This window comes from Nelumbo nucifera, chromosome 2 (assembly GCF_055504915.1).
Source record: "Nelumbo nucifera cultivar China Antique chromosome 2, China Antique-T2T, whole genome shotgun sequence".
NCBI lineage: Eukaryota > Viridiplantae > Streptophyta > Magnoliopsida > Proteales > Nelumbonaceae > Nelumbo > Nelumbo nucifera.
The window spans coordinates 36,424,707-36,449,475 of NC_142650.1; the positions used below are offsets into that span (position 1 = coordinate 36,424,707).

The window sequence follows — 24,769 nt, forward strand, 5'->3', positions numbered from 1 at the left end:
TACATTCCTAATTCTACGAGTCACCTTTGTGCCACGTCCCTTGAGGCAAGCCCAAGCAAGTCCATGTTCAGGTCTTAAATTCTTAATTCTCATACAAAAAAATAATGATTTTATAATTTTAATTGCTTTTTAAGAAGATATGAACAACATTAGCAAATAGGAGGTTCTTGGAGCTCTGGTGTGTGATAATTAAGAATTTAAGACCCGGCCATGGACTTGTTTGGGTTTTACCTCGAGGGGCATGGTTGGGGTCCAGGGGCTCAACCGTAGGTTCAAAAAAGGCAAAAAAAATTGTACAATTTTCAAAAGGCGCACGCCTGGACCAAGGTGCAAGGTGCATCAGGTGCACCAGGTGTGCGCCTTTTGAAAGTGGTGCGCCTAGGACCTGGGCGAGGCGCCTACCCTAAAATGCGCCTCGCCTGTGCACCTAGGCACGCCTTTTAAATCAATACCCTAAAAAGGCATGTCTTTTACTCCAAGAGATTGCATTCAACACCCATACACAACAAATTCTCAACTGAAAATAGAGAAAGTAGAGATTGAAGGAGTAGAAAAGCTGCAATTGAAACCTTATTCGATTCAAAGAGGAGAACAAAAAAGCTCTTGCAGTTGAAATTGAAGGAGTAGCTAAAACACGATGGTTAACAGTGATGCAGTTGGAAGGAAGAATTAAGAGAGAAGGAACTTGTCGTGTATTGAGTCAGAGAAGCGCAAAGCAAAGAGATGGTATTTGGTTGGTAATTCCAACAGCTGCAGAATCCGCTACGGGAGCCAGAACACAAAAATCTATGGGCATGCCATAAACCACTAGACATATATCAATTACTTGTTCTTGGAGCAGAGCAGAGACATGTCATAAACCATGGCTTGTTTTTTACCAAACTTGAAAAATAGCACACAATTCCACAAATGAGCATTGGCTATTAAACAAGATAAACAACAACGAAAGGCAACACAATCTACAGGTCAAAATTTAAATTCTTATAAATTCATTATGCTAGAAATCTATGCATCAGTACCAGTTAAAACCCAATGGAAACTGAAAAGAAAAATGAGAAATAGCAATTGATTATACCTGAACACGGTGAAGAGCAACAAATATTGATGAGAAAGGAGAACACAGTGAAGAACATGAACATAGTAAACGGTGAGTCGCGATTAGCCAATTAGTACTTGTGAAGAGATGAAAGAAGAAAAGGAGAAAAACATACCTGTGTAGTTGCTGGAGTCAGAGTTTCTCTGTCGAATTTTTCTCAAAGTATCGGGAAGCTGAGAAGCCCAAATAGACCATAAGCTTGGCTTGGAGCCTCTCAGATCCAAACCACTTTGGTCTTTCAGGGTCTTTTTCGGGATCTGTCTTTTGGTCTAGTGGGCTTTTACTAGCCAAACATGAAAATACCATTTTTGGTCTACTAGACTTCTAAAAGCCCAAAAGATCTTTCAAAAAGACTTGCCAAACAAGGCCTTCATCTATCATGCATAGGCGATGTTGGAAATTTTTTCTGCTTGTTGGTTGACATTGGATCACACATGAGGCAATGTTAGTGGTAATTTAAGCTAGAAACCATACTACTCAAGAAAAAAAATTCTTTCCCACTTTTTAAAGAGGAGTTTCTGAACATTGTTTTCATGTTTCTGAACCAATGACTTCATCAAATTCATCAGCCATTATTTCATTTTTAAAGAGGAGTTTCAGATATGGAAGAACCCTTGGAAGAACAGGTAAATCTGCTATGTTCACACTCATCATGTCAAAAGCAATACATGTTTTATGCATGTGTTTCTCATCAAAAACTGGGATTTTTGGGTATCTCTGACTGAAATGTGTAAGAATGATGCGGTATACATCTGCCGAGGCTCCCACTTCAATGGCTTCTTTTGTTGTGCTGTGATTCCTTGCAATAGCTTCCTCTGCCATTCCATCCTCAAATGTTGCCTGCAACAATGGCAAACACAAACCATTTAATCATCAATGCTTCCTTAACATTCTTTCCACATGATTCATAAGATAGTTAGCAGATGGAATTAGTACTTACAAACTTTTTTTCACATGGTGAAATGTATTAACATACATGGAATGGAAACACTGGGGAAAGGTACAAACACTCCAAGACCGAGCATAGTTGTCAAGGTGACAGGCAACAAGGCAACCAATACCCAAGGAGGGTGGGTTGCCTCACCCAAATGCCTAGTAGTTTTTGTACAAGACACCATAAAATTTTCATTTTTTTGTCTCGTGAGATTATAATATTGAAACAAATTTTACTTCACTAAATTATTATATGTGGATTTTGTACAATGGCCAAGGGACCCTCTCCCTTGTCAGTAACACAATTTCTTTTTCTTTTTTTTTTTTCTTTTTGAAGCCAAATACAATTTTTTATTGTATACTAGTTTCTTTCAATCATGTTCTCATTTGTTAAGATTTGATCAACACACCAGTTACTTGACGTTGTGTTGAATTCTTGAAGGTCTCAAAACCTGAACTGATAAACAAGGAAAAACTTGAAAATTTTATCCAATCAACACACAAGAGCAACTGAGGCATGTCTTCTTCTGCCCCTTTCATTTTCCTTTCTCTGCAAAAGAAACACAGGTTCCACCCCTTTCTCTCTCTAGGACAATCTTCTTCTTCTCTTCAATATGCTGGTTTTCTATATTTTGATACGAAGCTTGAAGACTATTGGTAATTATAAGTGAAAGATGATTGTTGGTTGCTAGTTGCTATGGAACATAGGGAATTACCAGATGATAAATATAAGAAAAATCAAGTCCATCACCTACGCAGGCACCTAGACAACAACAAAGCACTTCCCTGTTTGCCTAGCTCTTTGATTTTCTATTTTAATCCAGTATAGTTTCAGTTGAGTAGCATTACTCAGAGTTGTGGATATCCATTAGAAATTTTCTCAGTTGAAGAAAATTTGCAGTTATCTGTTACATTCTGTGTCTATCTTGACTTCCTTCTCAACCAGTTTTCATTAAGTTTGAAGTGATGATCTCAGAATTTGATTGTCTTCAGATGAATCCACAGATTTATGACATGGAACCATGTTACTTCTAGCGAGGCTGGTAACTGTAATACTGGATAGGAAAAAGATCCTTTATCAATAGGATGACTTACCTCATGTATAAGAACTGTTGCTCCCTGAGATGCGGCTATCAGTTCAGGACAGGGCCTAGTGTCACCAGAGTAGACAAGCTTCCAACCTGGAATAGTTTTTCCAACAGTGTTGACTCTATCTGCCGCCTTCAGGACAACACCAAATGCCTGTGGACAATGCACAACAGGCACACTGACCAGAGCCTCCAAACCTGCTTCACCAAGAACCTTCTTCAAGTTCTTTAGGAGCTCAAAGGTCATACCAGAGTCAACTGGACTGCTAGGTCTCTTCCAAAAGCTCTGCATGGGGCTGCCTCTTGCAAACAAGGTTGTCTCAATATTTTGCACTGCAACACCTTGTCCATCTCTGCTATTCAAGTTTTCAACATCAGTTCCTGACGTGAAGTTATTTTGATTAGATTCAAGAGCATCCTTGAAGGCATCCAATGAAGCTTCTGTTGTGTGCCTGCAGTCAAGGAACTGCATATCTAGATCCTCAAGTTTTTGGTACGCATCCAAAAATCTTTTAAGCTTCCTTGGCCCAATAACAAGTAATGGTTCATGAGCAACTTCCTTTAACAACTCTCGACGAAGAGCAAGTATTCTTGCTAGACCGGTATGATGATCAGCATGAATATGAGAAATCCAAATAAATTCCAATCTTCTCACAGCATTGTCAGCACCCTTTACACCATATCTGTACACAAGAGTTTCATAGGGCATCTCTATCTATTAAAAAAGAAACAAAAAGAAATACAATAGTAGGCAAATGAAACATTCTAGAGAATAGGATTCACCTCCTCTTTAGTTGACCCAGTGTCCCTTCACCACAGTCCAACAGTAAACTTCCTTTTGAGAAAAGATTAATATAGACTGAACTAACATTGCGGTATTTGGATGGCTGTGAAGAACCGGTTCCCAGAAGAACAATTTCCATGTCCTCTCGTGTGATATTCTCCAGACAACTAGGAACAGTTTGATCATTATTAACTTCATCCATGTCAGTGGCATCCAGACATGGGATCTCCTCCCTTGATATCTTATCAGGTTTAGAAGTATTCTCATTTATCCATGGTTCTTCAATCATAACTACATCATCTTGCACAGGTGATAGTCTTTTAGATTCTTGGGACTTGCACCATATCTGGCTAATTTGTTCTGCAGCATCTGTAATCTCAGGAATCTCTGAGATAAGTTCATCAATGACCTCTGTTGGTGTCAATGAGCTTGGAATAACAGATTTATCCAACCCAATCTGTGCATATGGACGCAGAGTAAACTGTAGTAGCATACAAAGATAGAGATATTACTTAGAAGGAAATAGTATGTAATATTAAATAACTTATCAAAAAAATATAGTATGTAATATTAAATAAATAAACACATGTGATATGTTTATGATTTTTTAACACGAAGTTAAACACCAAAGAGTAAGATTTTTTATCCAAAATGACCACAAATAACATGAAAAATTGAGTTATCTCCCAAAAAGTGATCAGAAGAATTAACCAAGGGTTACTGTCTGTTACTTCACCCTCTTAGTGAAGGTCAGTTAACAATGGCTAGTTATTCATTTTGTATTAACCCTCTTAACAAAGGCAGCAATACTGGAAAATTACTCTACTATGAAATGATAAGGCTGATACTTCACCAATAGTAGCACAATTCTCATCATCGTGGAAATACTTAAACAAAGTTCATAAGCAAATGTACAAAGGAAATTTATGAGCATAAGTGTCAAGGATCAAGACTCATAATTAGCTACAAGTGTTATATGTAACAAAACACACAAGAGTTAAAGTATATTGTAATAATGAATAAACTTTAAGATTCTTGAAACAAATTGAACCTCAAACTAGGGATAAAATCATAAAAATGCTGATGTTTAATGTATTCTGAGCATGAAGGGGCCAAGAAGTGCTTAATCCAAAGGAGATTTGCAGATCAATTAGAAGATCGAGCTAATTAGTATGAATCTCCAGAATTTAACAGTTCACTAGTTTCATACCTTCAGAAGATTTTCAGCAGAAATGCCTTCACAAAGCTTTGGAACAGAACCCTGGAAAGAAGAAACCAACTGCTCAATAGCCCTGAGCATGTTAAAAGTAACTACCAACCCCTAACCATACAATGTAATCCAGGAATCAGTTTGGTAATCTTTCTTAAATGAGAAGCCACATAATTACCTCATTTATAGAAAAAGTGTATGGTTCAAAGTTGTTAAGGTGCTGAAGAGACCAAAAACCAGGGGCTGGAAAGAACTGAGGACACAGGTAATTAAGCCTTGCTGAAATTCTTGCACTAGATTTTAGAATTGGAACTTCCAAGTTCTTTCTGCAAATAGGAATAAGAAACCCCATAACAAGTTTGCAAAGGAAAAATGATGATTACTAACAACCAACGTGATAGTAATACTGAAAAATGAATAAGTTCTCACATTTCATGTCCAGCCATGATATGTTGGGCCCCACCAAATCTTTTCATCCATTTCTGGTAATCAGGAGTCTTTGTAACAAAAGCTGGACTCAGGTGAATTACACAATTTACAGACTTAACATCATCCAGCTTGTCGTCCAGAGAATCAGCATAGTAAGGACTTAGAGATTCTACAGACAACAACTCTTGTAAATGAGATAATGTAGGGCAGTCGACAAGGAGTACAATTGGGCCAGGAACCGAAGGACCAAGCACATCACTTGGATGAACCTGCATAACCAGGTAAATGAAGCCATGTGTTAGAAAAAAAATAATTTGAATATTGGCTGAACAACCATGTACTGATATGTCCTTCAGGTGTGTGCAAGTACCAGGATATTAACAAATAGTTTGATCTAACCCACCATAATATTTTGACGATCTGACTTGACTGAGTTCCCAAGTTGTAGTTCACGATATTTTGGACCAGGTTTCAATCCAAGGGCCGCAGCTTTTGCTGGGTCAAACTTCCCCTTAATTTCAGGCAACTCACAAACATAAACTACAGAAACGTCACCAGGCTTCAGCACTGGTAGAACTTTTCTATCTGGACTTTTTGGATGTGGTAAAAGGGGTTTCATAAACTGATCCTTTTTCTCCTGCGGACCTACAGAAGGATTCAATAAAGTGGAATCTTCACTCATGACTTGATGCCCCTCAAAGCAACTTGGCCGTAGGAGAATTGCAGATATCTTAACAACCTCATCATCAATGAGAACAATGGGGTCTGTAAACTTCCCCATATCAGAGACTGCAGATCCTTTGGCACTTGGTGCTGGCCCAAAACCATGGGTGTGAACCATGGCAGCATTTGGAATAAATGAACGCATAGCATCAATTAAATATTTGAGATCAGAGGGGCCCCACATGTTAACCTTCAAAACAACAAAAGCCAAAGGTTATAGTTCTATGATTGCATATAAAGCATAGTATCCCATATCTATTCCAAAGAATGGTTCAGAAAAGCTAAATAATACACAAGTTAGAATGATGATGGTATTTTATGCATCTCAATTTAAGTTAACTTACAGACATTCCTTCCTCTCCCATGCCAGCCAAAGTCAGTAGAAGACCTGTGATAGTACAAGATTGCAGGTAAGGAACTATCCAGATAATCATGTTTTACTTCCAACTAAATGTGAAACAAAATATGAATATTTAATTAAATAAAATATGCATATTGAGGGTACAGTTTTTGCTGTTTTATTTGAGAGACTTAATCACAAGAAAGAACCCAGCTTAAGGTTATTCTAAGTGCAATATGGAACCTGAGTATTTTGGTCTGCTTTTATTCTGTAATTGGACCTATTATATCAATCATAGCAAAAGTGAGGCATTTAAATCCAGCATGTAGTGGAATTAGTAGAAGCTTGCATTGTAGGTCTAGCCATATAGCAACTTCCTTCCAGGTACTTGAGAAGCCCTTTGGGAGAGCCCAAGGTCATATGGAACCCAATAGTAGAGAGATTATGCTAGTAGAAAACTGGCTTGAAGAAGGGTTACCTATTGAAGGGAGGCAATTATACTCTATTTAAAACAGAAATTTGTTATTTTCCTGTCCAAGATTTATAACTCTTCTCCATCCATTACCTATCAAAAAAAATCTGAATATCCAGAGAGAGAAAGAAAGAGAAACATGCAGATGGAGAAATCCCAATATTTTCTGGAGGGTCGTTGCAAGCAAATATGGGCATGACGCATGGGTGGGAGTTCCTACCAACAACAGAATTTTGCAGTTCTATGGTTTTTTTTGAGAGAGAGAAAGAGAGAAAAGGTAAAGTATTTCATTAAAGCAAACTGAAAAGATACAACCTTGCCCAATGAGGCACTGGGCAACACAAAACACTTTGTACATCCCAAAAAACCACCATATGAGCATCATACAAAAAGATTACTGTGCTCAAAAAAAGAGCTGTAAGGACAATTCTTGAACAATTTGTAAGTCGCCACCCAGGAGTATAACCTTCCCCAAATACTCTTTAAGACTTCCTCCTCTGACCTAAAATTGTCTTCAAAAAGCCTCATATTTCTTTCTGACCAGATTGACCACACTACAACCGCTGGCAGCACCTTCCAAACAATCCTACCTCTCCTCGATAAACCCCTCAGGCCCCAGCTCTGTAACAGTTCCAATACATTCCTTGGGAGGCACAACTGAACTCCAAAAACCTTTAGAATTTTCGTCCAAATTTCCCAACTGAATCTGCAGTGCAAAAAGGGATGCTCCAGCTTCTCAGAATTGTTACCACATAGAACACATCTGCTTGGTTCTACCACCCAACCTCTCTTTGACAGATTATCAGTTGTTAGGCATCTCCCTAAAGCTGTCACCTACAAACAAAAAGAGACTTTTAGAGGAGCCACCATCCTCCATACCAAATCTTCGGGGAAGTTAGCTTCCTCATCGCTACAAAGGCTGCTGTAAAAGGATTTGACTGAAAATACCTGAATTCTCCCTTGCCCAAATCCTCCTGTCCCCCCTTGTACTATCCACCCTCACCACATTCAGGATCATTTAGGTTCCTTCTAAAACTGGGACACCACACGCCTGCCCCTCCAACCTGAGAAAACACCTCCAACACCATACGGTCCTTGTTGATAGCAATATCAATGAGGGTTGGGAATCTGTCCTTAAGAGGGTTATCCCCACACCAGACCTCCTTCCAAAAACTAACTCTAGATCCATCTCCTACTTCCATTCTTAATCATTGTCTAAAATCCTTCGCTGACTGCACATCCATAAGATAGATTTGATTCCCCTGGGTCCCAACTTGAGTTCCTTGCCGTACTTAGCCCCTATTGCTCTTCTCCATTGGTGTGTGGTCTGTTCATTCCACCTCCGATACCATTTCCCTAGACCAGCCAAGTTAAACTTTCTCACATTCCTTAACCCCAAACCTCTGGCCTTTATTGACTTGCAGGCTTTGCTCCAGCTAACTAAATTAAATTTAAACTCATCCTTCCATCCCTGCCATAGAAAACTTCTCATTGTCTTCTCCAACATCTTGGCCACACTGGCTGGAAAATAGAACAGAGACAATAAATAAGTGGAAAGAGAAGACAAAACACTTTTTAATAATGTAAGTTTTCCTCCCTTCAATAGATACCTCGATTTCCAAGAGGGTAGTTTCCTTTCCGTTCTTTCCACCACCGGTTCCCAAATCTTCTTAGAAATGCATTTTTCTCCAAGTGGCATCCCCTAGTACTTTGATGGCAACTTTCCAACCTTGCAGCCTACAATATCTGCCAACACTTCCAAATTAGGACCAGCCCCCACTGTGGTTCTATGATTCAATGTTCCATCACCAGTTCTCCTTGGATTTTAATATGCATATTTCTTTTGTGGTGGACCAGGGAACAAGCTATGACTTTTAGAAGATAAAAGGTGCCTTTGCCAACACTTCAGCTAATGTTTATTCTTTCCCGTCTTTGTACCACATGACCATAGATAGGGGTGAGTCAGTCCAGGAAATACTTTGAATCGTGAGTGTGGCAGTGAAGTATAATGGACCCTCTATTTCAGGCTTCATTTGAATGATTAAGAAACTGACTCCTCATGGACTTCTTGGTTTGACTGCCACAGGTTCTAATATGCATGGAGATAATAGAAAGGTGTGGAGCATCAATCCAGAAGGAACTTCTCCTATTAATTCGTCCTATCTAACTCTTATTAGTGGGAGAAGCTGTCTGTCAGTCTCTCCCATGGAGGTACATATCAACGCTGAGATACCTGCTTAAATATCTTTCATGCTATCTAACTCTTATTGATGGAAGAACATATTTTTCCCATTGAAATGGATGATATGGTCCATATGGACTTCTTGGTTTGACTGCCACAGGTTCTAATATGCATGGAGATAATAGAAAGGTGTGGAGCATCAATCCAGAAGGAACTTCTCCTATTAATCCATCCTATCTAACTCTTATTAGTGGGAGAAGCTGTCTGTCAGTCTCTCCCATGGAGGCACATATCAACGCTGAGATACCTGCTTAAATATCTTTCATGCTATCTAACTCTTATTGATGGAAGAACATATTTTTCCCATTGAAATGGATGATATGGTCCATATGGAAACCAACAATACAACTAAGATATCCTTTTTCTTTTCCTGGATGGTGTTTGTGGATAAAACCCTAACAAGAGGTCATCTCACATACTGGAAGAGAGATACATCATTATTCCACTCCTATGAAGAATGCATCACATACCTTCTCCTTGCTTGCAACTATTCTATAAATACATCACATGCCTTCTCACATCCTGTAGGTCACGAATGACCTGTTTTTACACTGTTTTGGTGTGACTCCATTGTTTTATGATCTCTCCTAGTAGTTGGTGTGTTTAGATGATCTGGAAAATTGATGGACCGTGACTGTTATACCTGTACAGTGCTGGAATCAACCTAAAAAAAAAAAAAAAAATTGAGAATTGGAGCTGGTCTGTGTTCAGATTGTGTACAGACTACAGTGTGTGCATGTGGATTGCATCTCTACTGTGTTTTTAGGACTTTTTGGGCGTTAGGAGAGATCTTAAGGGGTGTGTTGAAACTGTAAAGTGTTTGAATCCTGTCCTCTGAAAATTCTGCAACTTCTGAGATTTTAGGAAGTCAAAATGAAATAAGTGGAGGAATGGATATGAGTTCCCCCATGACTGTAATTCCCTTTGATGGACGAAACTACCTTGAATGGCCTAGGGGAATTAAACTTTACATTACTGCTAGGGAAAATGGGTATATTAATGGTAAAGTGAAGGAACCAAAGACTGGAAGTGTTGAACATGACAGGTGGGACCAAGAAAATAGTATGGTGATGTCATGCCTCTTGGTTTCCATGCTGCCACAAGTAAGGAAGACATTTACGTGGGCTGAAACAGCTTGTGGAATATGGGAACAAGCGAAATCTACCTATTCAGAGCAGAGGCACTATGCAAAGATATACCAATTACAAGCTGAATCCTCCACTTGCAAGCAGGGGGAGAGGAGTCTCTCAATGTACTACTCAAATCTGACATCAATCTGGAAGAAACTAAATCATTATCAAAGTGTGAATTGGAAGTGTGATGAAGATGCAAAGGCCTACAAATCACTTGTCTCCTAACAATGAGTATTTGCTTTTCTTTTGGGGTTGAATCCTATGTATGAGTTCATGAGGGTACAAATCTTAGGAAGTAAGAACTTACCTTCAGTTCAGGAACTTTATGCCTTAGTCCAATCTGAAGCGAGTAGAAGAAGTGTGATGAATTCTACAAAGGGGGAGTCGGTTGCACTAGCAGTCCGAGGAGGTACAAATTCAAATGTTGGAGGCTCTTTTAAGAAGGGTAACTCATAGAAGAGAGTGGATGACAAAGACAAACTTTGGTACACTCACTGTCAAAAGTCCAAGCACACTAGAGACACATGTTGGAAACTCCATGGCAAGCCTAAATGGGCTCAGGAATTGAGTAAGAAATCAACATCTGATCAAAGTAAGAAGCCAACCCAGCAGAGTCAGAAGAAATATAACTCAGCAAATGTGGCATCTCAAGAGACTAGTCCCATGGTACCACAGGAACGACACTCTGGTTTTGACCCCAAGGAAGAGAGTATCAACTATTTTCGTGACCACTTGGAATTATATGGTAGGACACTTCGTCAAATGGATTTTGGCCATACTCTTTCTACCTCCTTTGTGTCTACACCAGGTAACACTGCCACATGGTTTCCATGTGTCATCTCATGCATCTGATTCCCCTTAGATAATTGACTCTGGAGCCTCAAACCACATGACCGGTAAATCAACTTTATTCCAGGCATATAACATCCTCTCTAGGAGAGATAAGGTGAGACTAACTGATGGATCATTCTCCACCATAGTCAGTCAAGGAGCCATCTCCCTTCCTTTCAGTCTTACCCTCTCTAATGCGTTGCACGTTCCTAAATTACCTATCATTTTACTTTCCATTAGCAGTATTACTCACTCCTTGAATTGTTCATTGACCTTCTTTCCTTCTTTGTGTGTGTTTCAAGATTTGGCCTCGAGGAAGACAATTGGTAGAGGAAGCATGGTGGATGGTCTTTACGTGTTGAAGAATAAAGTCGGTCTTGTGGCTACGGAGTCCTTAAGTTCATCTAGTGAGAGCCATACCTACTTATGGCATAGTCGTCTACTCGTCTTGGTCATCTTCCGTTTGACTCTTTAAAACTTATGTTTCCTGAGTTATTTACGTCTTTTCAATTAGTGAGTTACAATGTCAGACATGTCAATTGAGCAAACATTGTAGAAATTCTTTTCCTTTAAGAAATAAAAGATCTGAATTTCCGCTTCATATTGTCTATTATGATGTTTGGGGCCCTATTACTCTACCTTCTGAGACTAGATAAAAGTATTTCATTACTTTGATTGATGACTACTCTAGATATAATTGGGTTTATCTTATGTGATCTAGAGATAAACTACCAAAGGTTGTGAAAGATTTTCAATGCATGATTTTTACTCAAATCCAAATTGAGATTCATATTTTCCAATCGGACAACGCGAAGGAGTACTTCCATAGTGATCTCATGGAGTTATTTGCTTTGTGTGGATCTCTTCATCAAAGCTCTTGTACTAGGACACCCCAGCAAAACGGTGTTGCTGAAAGGAAAAATCATCATCTTCTCGAAGTAGCTCATCGTTTATTACTCCATATGAATGCTCCAAAACATTTTTGGATGAATGTTGTTATGTGTGTTGCATATATCACCAACCGTATGCCACCTCGGTTACTAGAGTATAAGGCCCCACATCAACTTTTGTTTCCTACAGCTCCTCTGTCCCCCATAGTTTAATAGTGACTATTTTTTACATTATATTTATAAAATAGGCACTATTAAACTACTACTACTACTTTTGCTTTTCTTCTTTTCCTATAACAAAAATAAGGGTTCAGCCCCTATATTTTTTATTTTTCTTTTTCTTCTCATTAATATGTTGATTTTCTATACTTTAACATGAACTCTATAATTTTCTTATGAAAATTATAAATATTATTAAGGAAATATGGTTATGGTACCTAGGGAACTACCCTAGGATCTATATTTTCTACATAAAAAAATCCATCGCCTAGGCGATTAGGCGACAAAGCACCCCCTGTCGCCTAGTCTCGCCTTGGTGCCTTGAAAACTATATTCCAATGCATGTCTTTGGGTATCGTTGCTTTGTTCATGACTTGTCCCCTACTCGTCATAAGCTCTATCCTTGTGCCATTCCTTGTGCTTTTCTTGGCTATCCTTTATCTCAAAAGGGTTACCGTTGCTATGACCCTACCTTACGCACGTACCATGTCTCCATGGGCATATCCTTCTCTGAGAATCAACCTTTTTTCTTGGTTTCTCCTCAGGGGGAGATTAGGGTTGAAGAGGAGAAACACACCTAGGTTCAGACTCAATTACCTCCTCTTCCTAATCCTCCTCCATTTTGTGTCTTTCTTCGCCATCATTTCCTGATCCTCAGTTAGGGAGGGTTTTGAAAGATGTGAAGAAGTTCTAGAGACTTGTAAGGAGACTCTTGTATTTGTCTATGACCGGGCCTAATATTGCCTATGCAGTGGGTGTCCTTAGTCAGTTCATGCATAATCCTAAGACAACTCACTTTGAAGCTACAGAAATGATCCTTAGATACCTCAAGAAATTCCCAGGAGCTAGTTTGCTATTCCAGAAACATGGGCATTTGAAGGTTGAAGTGTATACAGATGCTAATTAGGCAAGGGCAGTCAATGACAAAAAGTCTACCAGTGAGTATTGTACCCTTGTGGGAGGAAACTTATTCACCTAGAGAAGTAAGAAGCAAAGTGTGGTGGCTAGGTCCAGTGCTGAAGCGGAATACAGAGCTGTCTCATGGAGTTGCTAGAATCATATGGATGAAAAAACCTATTAGATGAACTAGGTTTTGCAGTTAACAAACCTATGTCACTCTATTATGACAATAAAGCTGCTATCAACATTATTGCTAACCCAATCCTCCATGATATAACAAAATATATTGAATTGGACAAACATTTTATTAGAGAAAAACTTGTGAGTGGAGAAGTGTGCACTCCATATGTCAATTCGGAAGAACAACTTGTAGACATCTTCACCGAGGGCCTTCATCATGTGCGGCATAATAATTTGTGTGACAAGTGGGCACGATTGACATCTATGTCCCAACTTGAGGGGGAGTGCTGGAGTGTTTACTTTACATTTTATGTTTTATTTTGCTTAGTTGGGATCTGTTTGGTCTGGTTACAATAGCTTTTTTATCATTGTTTATGTACTTTGACTACAATAGGGGCATAAGGGTTTTTTATCATTCTGTCTTCTCTCTCTTCCCTTCTTCCTTGTTTCTCCTCTTTTCTTCTGCTAATAGATTTGTTGCATATTTGGAAGGGAAGGAGCATTTGTGTATGTAAAGGCAAGATCTGTTGATGATAAGGTTACATAGAAAGTTGAGCACATATGCAACTTTGGTTCCCCATTTTGAAGGACTTTAGATTCCGGAGGCCTGAGTCTCAAAAAATTGTAATAATCCGTATAGCATCATATTTTCTTAAAATGATGTTAAGCTGTACATAACAGTTGATATGGCACTGAATAGAATGGAATGACAGAACAAGATTCATGCAGCCAACCCCATACAATTAGGACAAGGCTTACATAATGGTGATGATGATGTACAGCTAGCTGTACATGCTTGTACATTAAGGACATAAGAAAATCTGAAGATTCATGGTTACGCCCTTCTTCTGAGTACAATAAAGATTTCTAATCAAATAACGAAGTAAAACATATCATAGAAAGCTCATTTGCACTGACCTGGAAGTCCACCTGCAGTTTCTGAGCATACGCGGGAAAGGAACATGTGATCGATCTGAAAACATTTAAAGAACAATATCAAGATGCATTTCCACAATTTATTAAGAAAAGCTTCTATCAATACAAGAGAGAACAGTGAGCAAACAAAAGATATATGATACCTTTGATAACTTAATCTTATGCTCAGTACAGAACCGCTGCAACCCCTGGAACAAGAAGAAACCATTCAAAAATAGAACATCATTACAAGGTTTCATGAAGGGCCACCACTAAAACATCGTTAATTTTATATGCAGACTTGCAGAGTTATAGTCAATACAAGCTTTTGAAATGCTTAGAGGTTAAAACTTTCTTGAGTAATTTTGATTTTTGAATAAGTTGTTTGGCGAAACAAACATACTAACTAAAAGAGAAGAAATGATAACCTACATTTTTTCTAGTACAAGCGAAAAGAGCTACACAAAATGAAGCACAACCTCTCAAAATACAAGTCCTTGCGGATAATTTGTAACTAACTATTTACTATTAAGGGGAAGAGGATTTGGAGTGGGTGAGAAATGAGATTCATAGATAAAGGAGGAAAATAAGAATTTTTGTTATGATTTTCCACCTCAACAGAGTCCAGGAATTTTCCATCATGATAATAATAAACTAAGGTCCCACTGGCATCGTTCTGTGGGAGTCTTCCTCGCGTTCTCGACGTTCCCGTAGAACGGAAACATGTTTGGCATGACATTTTAGGTGGGAATGGGTTCTTTTGGAGTGGGAATGGAAACAACTTGTAGGCATCTTCACCAAGGGCCTTCATCACGTCACTCCGCAGGAACGAGGAACTTGGGAACACGCAATTCCCACAGCGTCTTCTTTAAGTTGCGAACACGTGTGCTAGTTCCCCACGTGTTGGTCAGGGAAAAATCGTAATTTTGCGGTTTCAGACGTAAGAAAGCCCCAAGTCTAGCTGAGTGTGGTTTTTTCCTTCTTCCTACCACCGACAGACTCCTAACCTCTTGTGGAGCATCGACAAGGCAGCCTGGGTTTTTCTTGTATATCTCTCATCGGTTCTGTTCTATTTTATTCTTAATATACAAGGTATTTCATAACCATACATTTTTATTTTATACACAAGCACATGAAAATGACTTTATATGGGTTGACCAATTCATCCCTCCTAACAGTGGTAGACATGTTGAGGTGCAACAAGGACTAGTTGTGCGAAACAGGGACCGATTTTTAACCATTATAGCTTGTGGATGTTGCTGCTTCATGGCGTGTTGGGTTCTTATTTTGCTATTTATTTGTGTTGTTTTCATCCATAGTCAACAATTATCAAATGATGGACAATGGAAGACACCATTTCTGTGTGGTCCTTTTTTATTACTTTTATATATGAGGACTTGTAACATGCTTTGTATGTGTATGGATTTGAAAAACTAATCTCAAGATTCAATAGCGTATCCAAAAGCTGTTTCTGTCTCTTTAAAATACTAAGGAACAAATTGCCAAATACAAGTGTTATTCCCCAGGAACCAGTTCTGGAACAAGAATTTCTCCAAAAAAGAAACAGGCAGGAACAATGCCAAACGGGAGGTAAGGGTCTGTTTGGTTCACAATGGGAATAGGAATCAGGATGGTCTATTCTCATAGTTTGGTTGGTTCAGACAAGAATAAGAATGGAAATTGAAGTCAGCAGTAATGGGCGAAGGGAGGGGGGGAATCGCCATTCCCTAAAATGGGGAAATCCCATTCCACCAGGAATGGGAATGGGATTCTGATTCCACCCAACCCAACCAAACAGTTGGAATCGGAACCCCTATTCCTGCGAACCAAAAAAGGCCTAAAAGTAGAGCCTATTCCTAGTTTTTTCTCGTTGAAAAAAGAAAAAAGAAAATATTAGTGTTTCTTCAACGTACCTCTCCTGCATTAAATATAAATCTTTGCTTGTCAAAAAATAGTAGAACTGATGGCGATGTATCCTGCGTATCCATCCCAGTACCTAAAATCTGTGAAAATAAAAACCAGAGATGGCTAGATAAGAATTCAAAGCAAACCATTAAAACAGAGAAGGATACAAGTCCTTCGTTTCTAATAATAAAACGGAAATATAGAACAATTTCTGGAGACCAATTATTATGATATAAAATTTGAAATTTTGGAAAAAAGACGCAAGTCCAGATGCCATGAACCAATTCCAGAGAAATACCACACTCAAAATCTGGGAACTTTTCATAAAACAAATAATGATCAAGCGCCCCTCCCCCGCACCCACCCACATGCACTCTTTTTCTTCATCATCATTTGGTAAAAGAGCTTTTACCTGAACATAACATATGGTGTTAACTGGATTCAATTTCCGAACCTTCAACTGAAGGGTCCTGGGCTTGTCACTCTTATCTTTCCCTTCAGCTCTCCTCTTATTGAACATGACAGACTTGGCCTCCTCCATCGGTTTCTCGTTCTTAGCTTCTCGGAGGGTACTATTGCCTCTAGTCCTGGGCGGAGGAACCTTTCGTTCTCTTCTTACAGAAGAAGAGGAAACAGTGGCAAAAGAGAGAGGTTTTTGAAGGGTTTTGGACTTGTTCAGAAGAGAAGAAGAGAATGAAAGCTTGAAGGGAAAGGAGAGAGGAGATGAGTAACCGCTCGAAAAGAATAGTCTGAAGGTTCCAATTTGGGGCATTGTTTTTCAATTGGGTTGGGTGGGGCGTTTACAGCCCTAACAGGGCCGGGAGATTGGAGAGAGAGCGAGAGAGAGTATTACGTGCGTTAGCAGAACTCACCCATAATACCTAGCATCCCATTCTACCGGTATACCTCAGATTAGCATCTCATACTGCCAACATCGATCATAATACGGTAATATGGTGTTCCACCTAGTCTTGACAATTATATGATTGTAATTGGGAGGCATAGTGGAAGCTGATCGTAATTGGGAGGCATAGTGGAAGCTCTGGTACCATTTGTTTCTTATTTTAGAATTCGCCTCTAAAAGCTAGCGATTAGAGGGAGGGAATTCAAGCACATATATACTCCACAACAACATCCTATTGCTATCAATGTGGATAGTTTACATTAGCATCCCATACTACTAACATAGGACAAATGAATCATAACAAAAAGGGCGAGTTCGAGCATTCAACACAATCCTAGAGTACTGGACTAAGAATGAGAAACAACATATCTTGATTATTGACCAATCTACTGAAAAAAAATACCAATCATGAGCATCGGGAATGAGAGCTTGTGAGGACTCTACAGCGTAAATCTCCTCAAGATTTTTTTTGAAATTTTCTAAGGATAAAATTTATCGCGTATATTTAAATTTATCGATAAAAAAAGGGCAAATAGGATAATTGGTCATATTAAATGAATCGAAAGGTAATTCTCATTAAATCCAACATTTAAGGTAATAAGTTGCATTTACTTCATTGAACCATATATTTAATCCATTTTTGTTTCTTCTTATCATTAAATTAGTGGGGACCTATCCGTTGCACGGGATTTGTTAAGCGAAAGATATATATAATTGTTTTATACTTTTAACTTATAAATAATTAATAATCATTTATATTTTGGGTTCGACTACGATATGGGACAGATATGATATCTAAAATTTTTTTGACCAATCAATTGGTATCATAAGTGTGGTAGCCAATCAGGTGTTATTTATCAAAATTCATGGGTGGATTTTGATCGACCAAAATTCTTCTGATACCATATCTTTCTCGTATCATAGATTTTCCCTTATATTTTATATACTACTTTTAATAATTTTTTACAATACAAAAATAACAATAATTAATTCCAACCAACTTGACCCGAGCTAGTCAATTTTCTAGTATTTTCAATCGGCTTTGGTTCAACAATTTCCCAACCTGACCAGGTTGGATTTAGGTATTGCTTTGACCATTTGTAAATTGACCAAAATCAAACAACTTGACACACACAACACACAATATATATATATATATATATGTGTGTGTGTGTGTGTGTGTATGTATGTATGTATGTATATGTATAATATGGGAAAGTGGAAAAATTCTCATATTTCTTAATCTAAAATATTTTATATCATAAATTTAATTTTTTTAATAATGTCACTATAGTTTTATAAATTCAAATTTAATTTTTTAAGTTTAAATCATTTGAACCAACCAACCAAACTGAAAATCAACCCAAACTTATGCAACCTGAGTTGGTCGGTTACGGGTGACCAACTCCTCAACCTAACCAAGTTGATTTGGATGGCCAAAAAGCCTACAATCGAACTGAACCAACCCATGAATACTCATAATTTCAACTAAACGAATAGTCTAATCTATTTCTAGTAAATAACAATAGTTTAATCTCTAATAATTATTGAAAATTTATAGCAAAAATACACAATTATTGAAAATATATTGATAATGAAAAAGAAATAAGTAACAATAAAAATAAAATACTAACAAAATACAATAAATATTAAAAATATATTAAATTAGTCAATAAATAGTGTAATCTCGAATAATAGTTTAATTTCTAATAAATGTTAATCAATAAATTATAACAAAATATAATAAATATAATAAGTACAATAAATTAAAATAAAGTTAAATAACAGTAGTTTAATCTCCAATAATTATTAAAAAGTTTCTGTTAAATAACAAAACAAAAATAGACTTATACATAATTATTGAAAATATATTTATCGCAAAAATAAATAAATAAATAATTAAAATGAAATAAATATTAATTTTAGTATACATTAATATATAATAAATATAGATAATGATTTTAAAATTATTATTAATAAATTTTTTTTTGAAAGCTATTTTCTAGAATATTAATTATTTATTGATATAAGCGAAATTAGTTATTTACAATATTATTTAGATATTTAAATAATCTTATTATTTAAAATTTAAAATATTAATTATTTATTGAATTTAATAATCCATAAAATTATAATTTATACTATTATTGCATAATTTTGTTATTATTTTTGTAAAATATTAAAGTATTATTAATTTGAATATTATGTTATAATTATTTTTCTAGTTTTAGGATATTTTTTAAATTTATTACATAACTTGTTGATAAAAATGAGGGCAAATAGGACAATTGGTTATTAATATTAAATGAGTTGAAAAGAGATATTTTTAAAATATTCAATTCATTCAATTTCCTCTCATTAAATCCAACATTTAAGCTATTAACTTGCATTTACTTCATTGAATCATATATTTAAGGCATTTTTGTTTCTTCTTATCATTAAATTCTATTAATTAAATCCATATATAATAAATTAATAATTTTAATAACATAAATACTTATACTTTTAAAACCTACTTGAAAAAATAGTGTTTTCATCTAGGTAATGGTAAGAAATTAAAGCATTTGGTCAAATGGGTCAATCCATGTTGCTACAATTAAATAATAAAATTCAAAAATAAATAAAATGCAAAAAATATAAAAAAAAAATTTGAGAACATTTTTAACATCATATATTTGACATATTAAACAATAATAAGTATGATAAATAACAAATGTTTTTATTAATTATGGAAATGGAATGTAAAATTTAAAACCAATTAGAAATAAAACTATTTTCATATTCTCTCTCATTAAATCTCATATCTAAGTTATATTACTTTATTAAATCTCATATCCAAGTTATATTCCCTCATTAAATCCTATATTTAAGATATATTTTTTTTTCTCATCATTAAATTTTACTAATTAAATCCATAATATTAATTTTAATAGTATAAAAATAAATATTTCAAAAAATAATTTGAAAAGAAAACCATTTTCTTCCCTCTTGGTGGTGGGTAAGAAATTCAACGTTTGGGGCCAAATGGGTTAATAAATAATATCATAACTAAATAATTGAAAATTAAAATATATAACAACAAAAAAGTAAAACAAATAGGACTTATCTCTAATATTCATTATAGTATTATAAGAAGCAAGAATAAGTATGAAATATAAGAAGCAGTGTTATTAATGATGGAAATTGAATGCCAAATTTAAAATCAACTTAGAAATGAAATGATTTCATAGTCAAATAATAAAATTATTAAAAATAGAGAATAAAAAATAACAAAAATAAAAAAGAGAAAATTTGGGCACATATCTAATGTTATATATTTATAAAAATATAAGGTACATCTCTAATATTATAAATTTATTATATTGAACAAAAATAAGAATCATACAAAAGAAATAATTTTATCAATGATGGAAATGTAATACAAAATTTAATGTCAACCTAGAAGTCAAACTATTTTCCTTTTCGGGTGGTGGGTTAGTGGTTGAGTCAAATGGATTAATCGATGATATGATAGTTATACAATAAATCTTTAAAAATAAAAAAATGCAAGTAATCAAAAGAATATATAAAAAATTTTATATTAATCATGTCAAACAAAAATTAAGTGTAATAAATACAAAATTATTTATAAAATATAGATGAACTATATAATTTAAAACTAATGCGAAAGCAAAACTATTTTCTTATCTAGATGGTGTGTCAATGATCCAAGTTTTCAAAAAAAACTCATGATGTCATAATCGAATAATAAATATTTAAAAAATATATATATATATAAAACATAAAAATGAAAAAGTATAGAATGTTGTAGAAAACTTTTGGGAACATTTCTAATGTTATATATTCATCATATTAAATAAAAATAATTGTTAAATTTAAAATTATTTTTATTTATGACAGAAATGGAATTCAGAATTTAATAATAATAATAATAATTGTTAATGTAATTTAAAATTTCCACATGTAATGTGCATGTGCATTTACTATAAGCATTTGAGTTTACTTTTAGTCATACTGTTACTTTTGTTAATTTCTAAATTATATCTTAATTATAATATATATAAAGTTCTAGTAATTAATATGAAGAAAATTAAATTTCTTACATGCAACACATGTGCTTAATTACTAGTCCATAAAACACCAAAACGAATGGTCAAACCTCCAATAGAGATAAACTCAATAAGAAACCCCTGAAAAAGGTGTCCAACAAATAAACCAATGAGGGGTTTGGAGAGAATTGATTGTTAACTCAAACTCATCTAGTGGCAATAAACATTAAACCTCAAATCTAGTGGAAAGGGGAAAGGAGATGGCTAACAAACTGTTCCTCCAAAACCGGATATTCAATTCATTTGCACTTTTATGGTATTTCACCATTACAAATAAAATTGCAAAAAAACTAGGGCAAAAAAGGACCTGATGGAGTAAAGATCTATGTATTATAAATGTTCTAACAATCTTGAATTTATTCTCGTTAGCACTGGGGTCTGGGCCTGATGGAGTAACAGGACCAAATGTGACCTTAGTCCTTAGTCGGAGACCAATTGGTCCAATTTTTTTTTTTATTTTTTTTTATTTTTTATTTTTTTATAAATGCCCAATCTATTTATGATATACAATCTCTAGCTCATGGCGAGGAATTCCTTTATAGCCCTATTTCCAGCAAATGCTCATCTCGGGGTACCGATACTATTTTTGAAGGTATTTTTAATAAATAAATAACAAAAAAATAACCCTCCTATGAAGTTATGAAAAAAACTAAAAAAAATCACAAGGATCAAAATATCAATACATACATATGGCGTATCGGGTTTATCAATACTCTGAACCCTACTGTTTAAGCAAAATTATTGAAAATTTATAACAATGGTTTAATAGTCTAATACATAATTATTGAAAATTTCTAATAAATAGTCTAGTCTCTAATAAATAAAAATAGTTTAATCTCTAATAATTATTGAAAATTTATAACAAAAATACATCATTATTGAAAATATATTGATAATCAAAATAGAAAAAATAACTAATAAAAATACAATAAATAATAATAATAATAAATTATTAAATAAATAGTTTAATCTCAAATAAATATTAATAAATAAATTATAACAAAAATATAATAAGTACAATAAAATAAATTTAAAAAGTTCAATAATAGTAGTTTAATCTCCAATAATTATTGAAAATTTTCTGTTAAATAACAATACAAAAATAAATTCATACAAAATTACTGAAAATATATTTATCACAAAAAATAAATAATTAATGAAATACAATAAATATTAATTTTAGTATATATAATTATATAATAAATATAGATTAAGAGTTTAAAATTATTATTAACAAATATTAATTTTTTGAAAGTTATTTTGTCAAATTATTAATTGATATAAGTGAAATTAGTTACTTACAATATTATTTAGTTATTTAAATAATATCATCATTTAAATTTTAAAATATTAATTATTTATTAAATTTAATAATCAGTAAAATTATAATTTATAGTATTACTATATGATTTCATTATTAATTTTGTAAAATAATAAATTATAATTAATTTAAATATTATGATATAATTATTTTTCTACTTTTAACAAAATTTTTAATTTATTACAAAATTTCATCACATTAACTATTTAAAATACCGTTATTTTAAATATTTCGTTAGTTAAAATATTTAAATAATATGTAAAATATTTAATTTTTATTTGAATTTTATTTATTTTAAAGATATTAAATAATATTAAATATTTAGTTATTAAAATATTTCAATAATGTTTTATTTTTTAATGTTAATTTTTTTTTATATGAATAACATTTAAGTTGAATAATCCAGAAAATCATAATTTATATTGTTAGTACATATTTTCTGATGAATGTCATAAAAGTATAAAATTATTAATAATATGAATATTATTAAATTTATTATAATTGTTTTTCGTATTTTTAATTAATATTTTTTATTATATAATTTATTAGAATATTTAAATAATTATTAAATTTTTTAATTAAGACTTGTTCAAATATATATAGATAAAAAGTGAGGGAGAGGATAAATAGGAATTAGAGACAATTTAGGAGAAAGTGGGGGAGGTAGTTTAGGAGAAATTTTAGGAGAGGAGATTATTTAGGTCATTAGAGGGAACAGTGTGGGGGTGGGGGTAGATTGGAGAAGGAGAACATCTCATTGGTTGTTTCAAAAAGGATATGAAATTAAAAAAAGTAAAAAATAAAAAGGAGCTTATGACGTTCTCCTTTTAAGAATTTAATAATATTATTTAAAATTTTAAAATATTAATTATTTATTGAATTTTATAATCCATAAAATTATAATTTATACTATTATTACATAATTTCTTTATTAATTTTGAAAAATACTAAATTATTATTAATTTAAATGTTATGAATTCTAGTATAATAATTTATCTATTTTTAAGAATTTTTTAAATTTATTACATAATTTCCTTATTTTAACTATTTAAATTTTAGTTATGTTAAATATTTAAATAATATGTAAAATAGTTAAAGTTTTTCGTTATTTGAATTTTATTTATTTCGAAGATATTACATAATGTTAATTTTTTTTATATAATTATTTAACTTTTTTTAATATTTTGTTATTTAAGATATTTAGCTATTGAAATATTTAAGTAAATATTTTATTTTTTAATGCTAAGCTTTTATTGTTTAAATGACATTTAAATTGAATAATCCGTAAAATTATAATTTATATTATTAGTACATAATTATGTAAAAGTATAAAATTATTAATAATATAAACATTACTAAATCTACTATAATTTTTTTTGTATTTTTAATAAATATTTTAAAGTTATTATATAATTTTAGTATAATATTTAAATAATACTAAATTTGTTAGTTCAAACTTTCTTTAGATATATATTTATAAAAAGTGGGGGAGAGGATAAATAGGAATTAGAGATAATTTAGGAGATAAATAGGAAATAGAGATAATTTAGGAGAAAGTTGAGGACAATGATGCCACTTAGCTAGAGACATTAAAAAAGGAAATCCCTCTTTCTTTATCTATTGGTTGTTAGAGATAATTTAGCATATATTGTTTCCTTATTGGTTTAAAGGGAAATTATGTTGAATTATAAAAGTAAAAAAAATAAAAAAGGAAATTAGGAAGGGGGTTTGCGGCAAGGAGAGGCATGGTGACGTGGACAACCTATATACACAAGTGCTCATACAATAAGCATTTATTCGTTTCTCCCATAATTGACCCCATTGAATTTTTAGAATACCAATTATAACCCTTTTGCTAACAATTTTACAAAGGCACTTTTATAAAAGTAATTTTATGAAAGTAAAGTATTTTTACGAAAGCCCTTCTATAAAAGTACTTTTAAGAAAGCACTTTTATGAGAGTACTTTTATGAAAGAAATTTTATGGAAGTACTTTTATGAAAGTACTATTACAAAAGCATTTTTTAAAAATACTTTTACGAAAGCACTTCTACAAAAGTACTTCTATGAAAACACTTTTATAAAAGTATTTTACAGAAGTAATTTTATCAAAGTACTTTTATAAAAGCACTTCTATCAAAGTAC

General features: G+C 33.7%; 1 protein-coding gene across 2 annotated transcripts; it reads right to left on the reverse strand.

The window, feature by feature from the left end:
- Positions 1 to 1,570: 1,570 nt before the first annotated feature.
- On the reverse strand, positions 1,571 to 17,239 carry LOC104612364 (tRNAse Z TRZ4, mitochondrial-like). 2 transcript variants are annotated; one of them, XM_010279756.3, is made up of 12 exons: positions 16,703 to 17,239; positions 16,299 to 16,388; positions 14,550 to 14,594; positions 14,389 to 14,443; positions 6,608 to 6,651; positions 5,944 to 6,453; positions 5,541 to 5,809; positions 5,290 to 5,437; positions 5,112 to 5,162; positions 3,901 to 4,382; positions 3,125 to 3,800; positions 1,571 to 1,936 (listed from the first exon to the last, which is right to left on the reverse strand). In XM_010279756.3, exons 1-12 carry the CDS (start codon positions 17,060 to 17,062, stop codon positions 1,628 to 1,630), a joined length of 3,039 nt encoding a protein of 1,012 aa, XP_010278058.1. In that variant the 5' UTR covers positions 17,063 to 17,239; the 3' UTR covers positions 1,571 to 1,627. The 2 variants fall into 2 exon arrangements, with proteins under 2 accessions (XP_010278058.1, XP_088755173.1); XM_088899047.1 differs by having other exon boundaries at positions 17,163 to 17,227.
- Between the last annotated feature and the right edge of the window lie 7,530 nt (positions 17,240 to 24,769).